Below are 13,444 nucleotides of genomic sequence, written 5' to 3'. Positions count from 1 at the left end.
TTTATAGCATTGATTACTGATTATTACACTGAGGCAAGGTCTCAAACATGATTTGCAAATGTCTCACTGTATTTTCCAATTGAAATGGAATATTACGAATTAAATTGAATTATACATTCAGAATAACCCTAAGAATACATGATCCTAAGTGAATACTTGACATGTGCCCCTCTTCTAGGTCCATCACAAGGGAACAAAAACCAATATTTTCTTGATAAAACACTATCATTATGGAAATGTACATGCAGTGGAAATGAGATATGGTATGTTACAAGTGAATATTTGGGACAAGAAACAAATCCTAATTTTTGGATGACCGATCGTTTTAATCCAGTTCATATGATGTCTTTTTCGGGAGAGAGAAAAATGCTTCTCAAGTACACCAATTAGTAGGTGTGAGAGGATTAATGTCAGATTCACAATGAGAATGGATAACCGTATATTATAGTTCATTATTATAAAATACAAATTAGGGACATTCAAAACTGTCACGTATAATTCAAACACCGAGTAATAAAACAGTTAGAAATTACTCTAAAAGGAAAAGCATAATGTAAATTTGCAGTGGAGTTATTAAAGAGGGCCACAGTCGTAGAGAGTGTGAGAAAGAGGGTCGTGGAAGATGACTAGCATGATGAGAACAAGAGAGAGCTTCCTAAGCAATGAGGAAGCAGAAGAGCTAAGCAACAGACCAGTTAGATAAGATTGAGCTGACAATCTCACCAACCTCATTCTCCTCTCCTTCACATACAAATCCATTGCTTCTTCTATTTTCTTAGTATCATGATCATGATCATTAATCTTCTGAGCCAAGCATCGGGCCAGAACCACAGCGTCTTCCAATGCGGCTGAGCCACCTTGCCCAAGAAATGGACCCATCACGTGCATGGCGTCACCAGCCACCGTTATTGTCCCTTTCCTGAACTTTTCTAGCAGTACTTCCCAAGCTGGCCTATATCTTAAGTGTGTGAGGGATAGTGAAGCCATGTCACAATCTCTTATCATTCCTACTATTTCGTTGGGGAAAGTAGTGCTACCATTGGTGATTTTTTGCACTGTCATGCGCTTGATCAAATCTGGATTTTTCAAAATCTCTGAATCTATAGTTCAAATAATTAACGCAATAATCACAAACCAAGATGGAGAACTAACTGAATATAACAATTGTGTTATTGCTCTTACATATCTGATAATTTGATCCCATATTGGCTTTAGTTATTTTGATTCATTATTTCGCTATAATACCAAATGTGCACATATATATATAGTAAAATACCTTGAGGGACGTTGTATCCTGGTATAAGTAGGAACCAAAAAACCAAATTATGATTGATAGGAGATCTTCCACAAACAACGTTGTTGCCATGATATCTAGAAAACTGAGGAGGGAAGCCATGTTCTGAATTTGGATAATAGGTAAGACCTCGCACTGCCCATGCTCCAAATACCTTCTTTTCCTTTAGCTTTAGATATTCTGCTACTACTGAGCTAGCTCCATCACATCCAATCAAAATCTGCAGGGTATAAAAACTCATGTGTATAACTCTTTTACTGACATGTTTTTAAATATTAATGAAATTTTTATAAAAAAAAAAGGTGTTTTTAATCCACTTTCCTTTTAAGATGACTAATATTGAGTCAATTTTTAATTTCAAGGACTAACCTTACAAGAAAATAATTGAAGGGAATTTAGGAACCAAAAAATGAAATTTTATTAATAATTTAGGATAAAAAAATAATTATTTGTTTTTCAATGCTATGCAAATTTCTTGAGACTATTTACAAAAAAATTTCTTGAGACTATTTACCAAATTTCCGAGCATAATATATTAATTTTATTAATCAACAATAATTGTAATACATAAAATATGGGGTTGGATCCTGAATGCCCAAAATGTAGGCAGATAATACCCAGATTTAGTTAGCCCCTTCTATTTTTACTCAAAATTTTAGAACTAATAATTACCCTTTCTAGGTTTTGAAATGTAAACCACAACCCTTTGAAATATAAACCATAATCCTTTAAAATCTAAACTACAAGCCAAAAATGTAAACCAATGGTATTTTAGTCACTCTGTCTCTAATTGTAGGTATTAATTATAAATATAAAATATGTGGCTATTTATAGTTAATGAATGATAAAAGTGGGTAGTTTTCAAAAAAAATCCCTAGGTTTAACCTATATCCGCTTTCAATATTGTCACAAAATGACAATTATTTTTTCTAATGTTACAAAACGACTTCAATTATTTTTAGAATAACTAGCATTTTTGTCCTCTGAACTTATGACACTACCAGATCGTGCCCCCTAAAATATACGAGATGTTAAAATTTTCCTCTGAACAATATCATTTACAGAAACATAATCATTTTGTTATCTTCCATTATGTTTTGTCATTTGAACGCTGGTGTGGTATAACACCCCACATTTTGGGGACCTACTAATATCTAGAACAGGGTGGTGAGATATCTATGAATATTATTTTGATTAATAATATATGCTTGGGAAGAAAATTTCATGTTGTTAATGTTAGCATTTGTGAAATGTGCAGTTTTGTGACAAACCGAGCATTTTGGGTTCCATCCTAACTGGATAAATTCTTAGATAAAATATTATTAAGAAATCCTTCTCTAAGATTGCTTGCTAATTGGTGTACTCTTTCACCGATCTCCCCATTTGGTATATCAATATCTTCAATAATTCTAAAATTGCTGGAAAATCTATCCATAAATATATCATACTTATCCTCGATTGGTATGCTTTGGTCATACAAAACTTCATTCCATGCTATCTTCAAACTTAGTTCAGCTAGTGTTAGTTTTGCAGAGTGTGTGAGAACTATAAATTTCTCATGAGATTTATATAGTGTGTTGTGATTGCCAATGATCATTTCTATCTCCTTCTGGATTCAATTTATCCTAAGAAATACTCTTTCAAATGTTGTCTCGCTATCTGGGTCTGGTATTCTTCTTATTGCTTTAACATCCCTAATGACATTTGGGTCCATGGTTCTAAGTTATGAAAATAAATCATAAAATTCATCATCACATATACAAAACATATCACAAAAAAAATATACTTACTTGGTAGCGAGTTGGTCATTTGTAGCTGTCGTGTGTATTTCGTGAGAACATTCAAGACCAATATAGTCGTGACTTTAGTACCACTTGTAACGCCCTAACTTCTCATAATAATGCCGAGAACACATCTTTGGATCATAAAATATAAATGTTCCTCTTTTTATTTAAAAATAACATAAAGCAAAAGGGATCCTAGTTTTTACAAATGAAAATATGGTCTTTGACAAAATTAAATAAGCAACATTAGAATAAAAGAAATAAAAATACTTAAAGGAGATGCATCATAAACGAAAATCATAGGCCCTAAATCTTTCCAGCGACTATATGGTCCTCACGAATACACCACCACAGTTATTTAGGTCCCACTCACCACCGACCATTCTATCATTAATTCCCTTGATCTGCACAATTATATCATAAGAAGTGAGCCTCTAAGCTCAGCAAGGAAAATGCATACAAGCAAATCACATAATCATAACAATACATATCATCATAAGCTCATACAAAATTTCGTAACAACACTATTATATCAAGATAACTAATCATATAAAATATTCTAGGTCATAATCATACACTATTGGTCATATTCATATAGGTAATAATAGCTAAATAACAAGTTAGGCAAGAGAAAGAATAAGTGCTATATAATATTGGCAATCAAGCCCCAGACATCGCTTAGGTCTATCATATAGGTTTTGGCATCTAAGCCTATTGGACATCACTTTGGTCTGTCATACAATTCCGAACACTATTAGGTACAGCCACATTCATCTCCTTGTACCTGGAATATTAGGGTCATATAAATCACTTAATGTCATAAACTAAATCTATCTAATTTTCCTTACCTTGAGTGTGGAAAAAGAGAAGAAAAGAGAGGTTGCTTTGCTAGTGAAATTCGCCAAAACCTTATATATATATATATATATAACATAAAAGACTAAAATTAGAGACTATAATAGCAACCAAACTTTCAAAAATTCTAAACCTTATAAAAGTCATACCTTCACCCTAAAATGAAATCACAAGACTTCCAAAATTTCGAGCCTCCACAACAGTGTCTATCCTCAACAACAATATTTAGAGTTTGATATTTATGTATTTCGCCTATAACAAGGATTGAGAGGCTTGGTGTATTTCGGCTATGTAGTGGTTGTATAGTGGCAATAATGTTTGAGGCTTTATAGACAAATAGAAAAAAAAATTCGGATTACTATAAATGCTATAGTGGTTTCAGCTATATGGTGTTTTATGGAGCAAAAAGATGGATATTTTGGACATAAAAATTTTAAAAAATTGAGTGCACTAAAATGTTTTTTGAGTGCGAGAAAATGGTGTGGGGAAAGACTATTTATAGGCTTCCAGCTCAACTCATTTCCTTAAACTTCTCCATCTCCATTCAACTAGCTTTCAAAATTCAAATCTCCCTCCCACTCTAAGGTTTCGGCCAGCACTAGTGTTTACCCATTCCAAGTATTACAAACTCTCACTTATTGCCACACACACTCATCTACAACCATAAGTAGTCAAAGTCTTCTCTTGTTTCTCCAAGACCTTCTCCCATGCCTACACATATACTCTTTCAAATTCAAAATTCTTCAACAAGTTTCAACTATCATCAACTTAGTCACTTAGTTCAAGCTTAGAATGACACATATTCTTTGAGTTCAAAATTGAGTCAAATCATAACTTATTCCTATGCTTCAAGCCACCTAGTGTTGTTCTTCAACCAAGTGACACTTGGTTCTTCAATCAAAGCTTTGTTTCCTATTTAATTAATTCATGTAAAATTCTACCTATTTAAGCTATAGTGAATTTCGGCCAACATAGAGAAATTCAAATATTATGTGACTTATTTTAATGTCACATGCACACAACTTAAATCACCATGTAACATGTGTACTTATCCTTTATAAATTTCTATTTCCTTAAAAAACAAAAATTATACACTTATCTTGATCATATATCATATGCTAACACTTTATAAATACTAACCATAATCATTAAAATTATCCAAATTATAATTATTTTTTCATAAAAATCATATCTTAAAATAAAATATTATAAATCAATCTTTCTAATTCCACCACTCAACTTATAAACTATAAATCATAAAAAAAAAAAAATTAACCTAAGGTCATAATTAAGGAGCTTATAAAATAATAACCTTGGTTATTACAGAGTGTGACCACTTAAATTAAATGACAAGACACATTTAATTTAATTACCCTAGGTTAAGAATTCAATTGGGTGAAGTAAAAAAAAAATTACCACTTGGTAATTATGTTTGGAGTACATAATCAAGTGTAAGTTTAAGTAAGTTAATTAGTGTTAATTAATAAATTTTTTGAGGTTAATTAAGTTTAATAGGGCCAGCAGTCGAGGGGGTATTTTAGTCGTTTTACACATTTTTAGAGAATATAAATAGCCAAAAAACAAGAGAAAGCCTCATTTCTCACTTTTCTTTCTCTCTCAACATTTTCCTTTCTCTCCCTTCTCTCTAGGTTGGTTGAGAGCCTCCTTAAGCTATTCTGTGCATTTTTTCACAAATATTTTCACAAATCTCTCTCAATATCTCATCTCTACTCTCTCCTAACACACAACCCTACATCCTTTGGTAATTTTCATAAGCTAAAAGAGACTACAAAAGAGAAAACACAAGAGGTAAACGTTATAAACTCTTGTTATGTTAAGTTTGGTTAGTTTATTTCTTTAGTTTTTCACTTATTAATTTGGGTAAATCTGAGTGTTGCGGTTTTGGGAGTGTAATTGTGAAGGTTGGGGGCTTGATCAAAGGATAGACGTGTTAGAGACAAACCCAAACCATCACAAGTGCCTACAAGAGGTATATGGTCACATTAGTTGTATTTATGCTCAAATTTTGTATAATCTGACTTGCATGTGTATTTTTATGTGGTTAAATTCATTATTAGGACTTTAATATGTTATATTTGTTGGATGACCATGCATGCATGGATGTTTGGTTGAATGGTTAGAAGAGGAATCCAACATTCCATAGGTTTGTGTAATTTTATGTTCCAAATGTTTAAGTCTTGACTTCGAAAGGGTCAAGTGAAACCTATACATACTTGTTTCTGGATTTTCTTGGTTCCAATGTGTAGTTTAAGAAGAGTAGATGTTCATAGTATGTAGAAATGTTCAAAAATATTTTGAATTGACGAAGTTATGATTTTTACAAAATTGTTGTGCAATCTGGATAAAATGATTTTTAGAAACTGTACAAATAACCGACTTTGGACAACAAGTTCCATAAGTAAATTAATGCATTTTTTTGCTGATTTTCATACTTAACACTCTTGTGATATTGGTAATTAAACTGGTAAAGTTTCAAGTAAAAATATTTAAAAGGCTAGGAGTTATAAGTTTCAAAGTTGAGTAAAAATTTAAGATTTTCAAAATAGGCTCTTTGGACAGCCACATGTGTGAACGTTTTTCACTAAGTAAAAATTATCCTTTTGACTAATTTTTAGTATGGACATTTTTCACATACCCTAATATGGACTTAAGAAATTTCAGACTAATATAATGAATCAATTGGATTTTATGATCTCTCAAAGTTTAAGAAAAATGTTAAAGAATTCCTGGACAGATTCAAAAGGGCATTTTTGAAAATAGTTTTCACCAAGTAAAAATGATTATTTTTGTATAAAAATGGGCAAGGGACTTCTAGGTATAGCCAATATTAATTCTGAAAATTTTGGGAATTTTTAGAGGTAAAGTTTCTAAATTATAGTTTTCTAAAGTTAGCAATTTATAACTAAAATAGACAACTTTTACACTTGGTAGAAAAATGGGAATTTTTCTAAAAAGATTAGATTTTTATGCTACTTTAATCTTAGTTATGGACTTAAGTTTAGTACATTAAATAATTATTAGAGTTAATTTAGATATTAGAAATAAATTATTATATAAATTAATGAATTTTGTTTAAAGAAATTAAAAAAGGTCCAAAGCCCTAATTTTTAAGAAAATGAGATTAATTACCTTTTAAAATCAAATTAGCTTTCTCTTAGATTTTTCTTAAAAATAAACTTAATTTTTATCATCATCTTTATAATTACTTTCTTGATCAAATAAAATTAACTTAGTTTATCAGAAGTTTACGATTTAATGATTTTACCAAAAATTATAGATTATTGATAATTTATCAAAGAGAAGGTAAAATTGGTAAAGCTAAAGTACTTCCAAAATTATTTTTTTCTCACCTAGGTTTGATAGAGGAAACAGAGTGGGAAATTTGATTAAAAGCCGACTTTTAAATAACTAGACCCGTTGTGGGAATTTTTCTGAGAACCTTGAGTGTCGTTTTACGGCTTAAAAAGTGTGAGGACGATAATACCCTTAGTGGGTATTCGACTTATGACCTTAATGCCCAACGTAGATTAATCTACTATAAATGCCATAATTAATTCGAGTATATTGTATGCTAACTACAATATTGGCTAACAAGACGAGACTATCTATGAGAGAATTGCCCGCATGCAGCAAAGGACAACTTGTAAGTCAGTATGTGATTTACGTGTCTACAACATGAAATAACTAGTACATTGTTTGCTAGAAGTATGGCTTATACACTAGTGAGAGAGTACTCATTTAGAGACAATGACTAGGGGTGCTTATGCTCCACGTGAGATATTTGTGGTTCGGGTTGCGACTGTGACATGGAAAGGAGATAAGTATACCAGTTAAACTTAGGAGCTTGAACGATCCTACGGGTGCTTATGCTCAATTTTTGATATGTTATTTCGTCTGGTTTAATACTTTGACATTGTTTATTATTGGTCTGATTAGCTACCGTGACATTTGGCTAGAAGATAAGTATATCAGGTAAACCTATGAGTCTCAATGAGCCGGTGTGAATTCACCTACCCCATGTGTTAATATGAATGCCCTTGGTAACCCATTGGTTACCCTCGAGAGAGATTTATGGTTGGATACCAAAGCAGAGACTCGAGTCTCCACTGTGGTTTGAAGATTATACTAGGGGATATCTTTGGCAGCTCATGAGTTGGTTTCTAAGGTCAATTCTGTATCTACCTTGGTCTGGCTTTATGTTTCATGTGTAGGTAATGGCAAAGACAAGCTGGAATAGTGAGCGCTAGGGTCTGCTTGCAAGGATGTACATGTGGCCCAACATCTGGGAGGAATGCACTTTTGAAATGCTTTTAATTTATGTCTTAAACTATTTTGGTTCACTGCAAAACTTTAAGTTAAAATGTAAATATTTATAGTGTGTCCACACATTACATTTAAAATCTTTATTTATATGGATTTTTGAGACCTTTTAATTAATGAAAATGATTTAATTTCCGCAAAACCGGTGTTAGTATTTTTGGGTAGTTACATGTGGCATAAAATAACTAGCACTTTTGCACCCCCTCCACCAACCTCGAACTTTGGCTACACTACCAAATGTGCCCCTTTTGATTAGAAAAATTAATTTATTTTTTTTAAATCTATTTTTCTATTATTAAAAAATTAAAGAAGAATTCAATAAAAAAAATTTAATTATTTAAAATTCATTTGGAAGTTAAACTAAAAATATTCAAGTCCACTTAAACAAACTCGGATTGAAGCTTGTTGATATTCATTAATTCAGATTTACAAACTCAGATTCATTAATTCATCTAAATTAAATATTTGGTTAATATAATCCAATAATTCTTCAATTAATATAATCTAGTTCACTTAAAAAAAAATAAAGATGCAAATTTCCCATCTAAAATCAACAATATAATCAATTAATTCACCCATTCACAAACCATTAAGGTTTAATTTTAATATTGAGATTGTCTTTTAAAATTAGTACATTTTAAATTTATAATATTATATATTTTTAAATTTGAATCATTTTGAATTGAAGTTTTAATATTTAAATGATTTTTTATAAAAAAAATCAATTATTTGTTAATTAATTTTAAAATTTTAGTATTTTTTTTTAAATTTTCTTAATCCTGTTTTTTATTTAATTTTTAAGGTTTGAATTGATTTTTTTAATTTTTAATTTTTTTAAGGGGGCATGTTTTGGTAGTTGTCAAAGTTCGGAGGTAAAAATGCTAATATTTAATGCCACATCATAGTTTAAACAAAAAAATAGAATGGAAGCTAATATAAGGACTATGTTTCTGCAAATGTAATAGTTCAGATCGAACTTTTAATAGCCTGTATATTTTAGTAGGCACAATTTAATAGTGCTAAAATTCAGGGATAAAAATGCTAATTATTCTTATTTCCACTAATGTTACAAAATGACTTAAATACTATGATATAATTGTAAAATAACAACTTTTATTTCAAATTTCGCTTTTAATTTTTATGTCATTAGTCGTGTATCGTTTGATAAACATAGTACTTGTGTATTTTTTTTTTTCTTACAATGGTATGTGGAAATGGTTTCATGAGCGCATTGTGTAAAATCTAAAATTTTCAATTATAAAACAAAAGGATTTATTTGTAAGGTTTGTCTGTAATTGTGATTAGTATTCTTCTTAATAAAAATTTGAGGACCTAGATGGAAAGTCTAGTTCTATGTAATGTCAATTTTTTTCCTTTTTCTTTTTGTGTGTGAATTTCACAATTAAATAACAAATTCTCTCTAGTAAACTAGAATAAATATGCCCCATTATTAGTGTATTACCAACTCTATTAACCCACTTTTTTTTTTTTGACATAATTGTTAATTCCATTTTTGGCATATTTAATTTGACAAAAATATTTTGTATTTTCTTATTATATTCGGCTGTATATAAATATATATTTTTTATATATGTTTTAAATAATAAACGTATAATTGATGACAAAATTTTCTATATTATGAAAGTTTGCCAAAAATAGTGTGACTTTATTATTATAAAAAAAAAAAATTTTGAGCTGTCTTTTTCCAGCCAATTGCCTCATTGTACCTGATCATATAATTGAATTTTATTGCATGATTAGGTTATAAAAGGGAAGCCTTGATTCCTACATCAAAGGATGGATTGTTACCATATATAGTTCATGATATCCTGTCAAATTGAAGAATTCTTTTAGGAAAGTTTCCTTGTGGACTTAGGTCAGTTTAGACCGTCTATTAGCTGCCCAATATGAGTATAATGACTATAAATACTCATATTGGCTGCTAGGTTTTAGTTACCTCTTTTTGTATTTCATTCTTATTGTAAAAGAGAGTCTTTGTTTTGTAGAGATGAGTAAGTTCGACTCTACCTTTATTTTTCAATGTCCTTGTAATTTCTTTGAGTCTTCAAACAGTTCTACAAAGGAGGAGAACAAAGTGCAAACCTTCGAGAGAAGGTTCTTCAAGCCTTCAGGAGAAGGTGGTTCAAGTCTTGCTTCGGGAGAAAGCAAGCACACTTCAAGCAGATCGAAGGGAGTTCGTATTCTTGAAGGTTCAGCAAGGTTCATTTGTCAAGGTGGAATACATCAATCTTGCGGCATATAATAAGAGGGAGTCTATTTATGCATAAGTCAAAAACTTTGAAAGGGTTACGTCAGTTTAGTATTAGCTACCCAATATGAGTGTAATGACTATAAATACTCATATTGGCTGCTAGGTTTTAGTTACCTCTTTTTGTATATCATTCTTATTGTAAAAGAGAGTCTTTGTTTTGTAGATGTGAGTGAGTTCGACTCTACCTTTGTTTTTCAGTGTCCTTGTAATTGTTTTGAGTCTTCAAACAGCTCTATAATTGTCCTTGTAATTGTTTTTCAGGGTTAAGGATTGCAGATTGCTACAAAGGATTGCGGCATATAATAATAGAGAGTTTATTTATGCATAAGTAAAAAACTTTGTATTTTTGAGATCTTACTAATGAATCTTATCTCTGGGCGTGGCTCCATGGACTAGTAGCAATCTGCAAGGATTGCTGATACCACGTATGAAAACCTTGTGTGTTTTTATTTTATGCACTTTAGTTCTTTTCTGGTTTTCTAGTATGTAGTTACAGAATCTTGGTCTATAGCTACAGAATATATGTTTCAATATCAACTTAATTATTCCGCATTTAATTAATTGATTAATTAAATAATAAGTTGGTAATTTTAAAATACGGAATTTCAATAACTATCATTTTACTTACTAGAAGAAACCTACTTACCCTTAACTAATCCTAACATATTAAAAATTTATGTTCTTCCAAAACTCTATGAAGTTGAATGAGTTTGACGTATAATTGATGATAACTCACATGTTGTTTTATGTTTATGGGTATATTATAAAAGATATATGTATGTTTTGTCTTTTTTTGAGTTATTTTGTAATGAAAAAAAATGAGAAAAATGGTTTTGTATTGAAATGATAGATTTTTGTAAAAAAAATCTTATGTTATAGGGTTTTCTAACCTTGTTTGTTCAAACAAAATAAAAAAAAAATCATAAAACTTAGGATTTTTGACACAAATTCGTCATCTTTGTTACACCCAGATTTCGAGCCTTGAGAATTGTGATCTCGAAAGCTGGATTCGTCAGATGTGAGCTCGCAATGTCTAGAATACGTGTTCGCAACCTAGGCGTCGAATCTTCATAGTTGGTGGCAACCTCGAAGATGGGTGACCTCGAAGTCCTTATAAGCTCGAAAGACAGGCATCGGAAGGCGTCCATTCTCAGGTGACCTCGGATCAAGAGTTCCGAGCCTGACATGAGTATGAGCTTGAAACAATGTGGTCTTGGAGAAAATAATATAACTCAAAAATTACTCAGAGACCTAGACTGGCATGATGCTGATTGCTGATTTCGAACAGCTTAGTGAGTCACTTGAAGAGGCGCGGTCTACATTTATTGTTGTAACTTCCCTACAATAAAGGGATATTTATTAGTCAGTTATACGCCCCCTGATCTTCAGGGGACGTTTCCTTGTATATAGGAATTATAGGCTTTAAAGCCATTAAATTTATTAATATACAGGATAACTTCCCTAAACGTGTGGGATAGTATCCTGAGACTTCCTCTATAAATAGAGAAGTCATGTACCTTTGTAAAGGACCGAAATTTTGTGATCTTGAGAGAAACTCTGGAGAATTCATCCCTGAAGAATTTCCAGAAATTTCCTAAGTTCTAATAACAAAGACTCGTGGACTAGGCAGAGTTAACTGCTGAACCACGTAAAAAACTCTTCTTGTTTTATTGTATTTTTCTGGCCATAATTCTTTACTGTTTACGTGCTCTACATTTTAAGTTGACGAAAAACGGCGTCAACAGTTTGGTGCTTTCATTGAGAGCCTTAAGCAGTGCGATCCCTGAACAAGTTATGTCTGCAAACGATCAAAACATTCTTGAAGAAAACTATCCAAGACGCCCTGGGAAGCAGCCAATGGTAAACCCGGATACTGAAGAGAGAAGCGAGTCCTCTGATTCTCGGGGACCTCCAGCACCTCCAAGGGATGAGGATATGTACTACAATCCTGAACTGTATGTTCCCATTTTGGAACTTGAAAACCGACAGCTGAAAAAACAATTGGCTGAAGCTAATAAGCGGAATGAGGAGTTGGCTAGGTTAGCTGCGGCGGCTCAGCCCCCACCTCCGCGTGAAAACCAAGCCCCTCCTCCGAGGGACGTGCATGTTCCTCCCCGCAGGCCTCGTGGACGTCCTCGAAAAAATGCTGCCACGAGGAGGCCAGAGCAACCTCCAGCACCAGCAGAGCAATCCGCTCCCTCGAGACCCCGAAGAAGTACTCGAGCTAGGGCTTCGGTTAATTCAACTGCGGAGGTACCAGGGGGAACTGGGAATAACCGAGCCCCAACAGAGGCTCGAACTCAAATCCCTGGTAACACGCAGAATGCAACCGACCCGTCTCGGGCAAACTCCGGACCGTCTAGGCCGCGAAATGGGTGGTAGCCACCATCACCCATACGTTTCCCACCATCGCCTATAAGATACCCTTCACCGCCTCGCAGGAATGCTCAACCAGTTCGAGATGACGAGGAAAGACATGCGGGAAGGAGGAAAGGGAATAGAGAAGCTTTCAGGGAGTGGAGAGGCGCCCAATCTACAAGAAGTCAAGTGTCCCGGTCTCGCACCATAGAGACGAGCAGCATGAAAGAGACCCATCTCGAAATAATCATGCGACGAGTCTTACCAGTGACAACTCGGGAGACACTAGATCAGTCAGCATGTATGATCGAGGTCGAAAGAATACTGGGAACCACAGGAATCACTCCGAACTGCGGGAACACTTGAATCAGAATCGGGGTAATGTTAACCCGTCAAACCCGAACCTGAGGGATCGCCTAAATGGGCGTAAAGATCCCTTGCGGAGGCGCGAGCCTGGAATTGTGATCAACGACAGCCAATTTCAGGCAACACCCCTAGCGGACCCAGTCTAGGAAAGAATTGATCAGTTGGAAAAGGCCT

General features: G+C 33.0%; 1 protein-coding gene across 2 annotated transcripts in view; it reads right to left on the bottom strand.

Annotated features, from left to right (window-relative positions):
* Positions 1–424: 424 nt before the first annotated feature.
* The window catches only part of LOC133823255 (monooxygenase 1-like), a 28,410-nt gene continuing 15,390 nt past the window's right edge, over positions 425–13,444 (bottom strand). The window contains exons 5-6 of one of the 2 annotated variants that reach the window (XM_062255920.1): positions 1,277–1,514; positions 425–1,076 (exon numbers count right to left, since the gene is read on the bottom strand). In XM_062255920.1, coding sequence (XP_062111904.1) covers positions 574–1,076; positions 1,277–1,514 — 741 coding nt within the window. In that variant the 3' untranslated portion in view covers positions 425–573. Of the gene's footprint in view, positions 1,101–1,276; positions 1,515–13,444 lie in introns of both variants that reach the window. The other variant, XM_062255919.1, reaches the window with a different exon arrangement.

Source organism: Humulus lupulus, chromosome 3 (assembly GCF_963169125.1).
Source record: "Humulus lupulus chromosome 3, drHumLupu1.1, whole genome shotgun sequence".
In the NCBI taxonomy this organism is placed as follows: domain Eukaryota; kingdom Viridiplantae; phylum Streptophyta; class Magnoliopsida; order Rosales; family Cannabaceae; genus Humulus; species Humulus lupulus.
The sequence above is the reverse complement of the archived record's forward strand: the minus strand, read 5'-3'. Positions and strand labels throughout refer to the sequence as shown.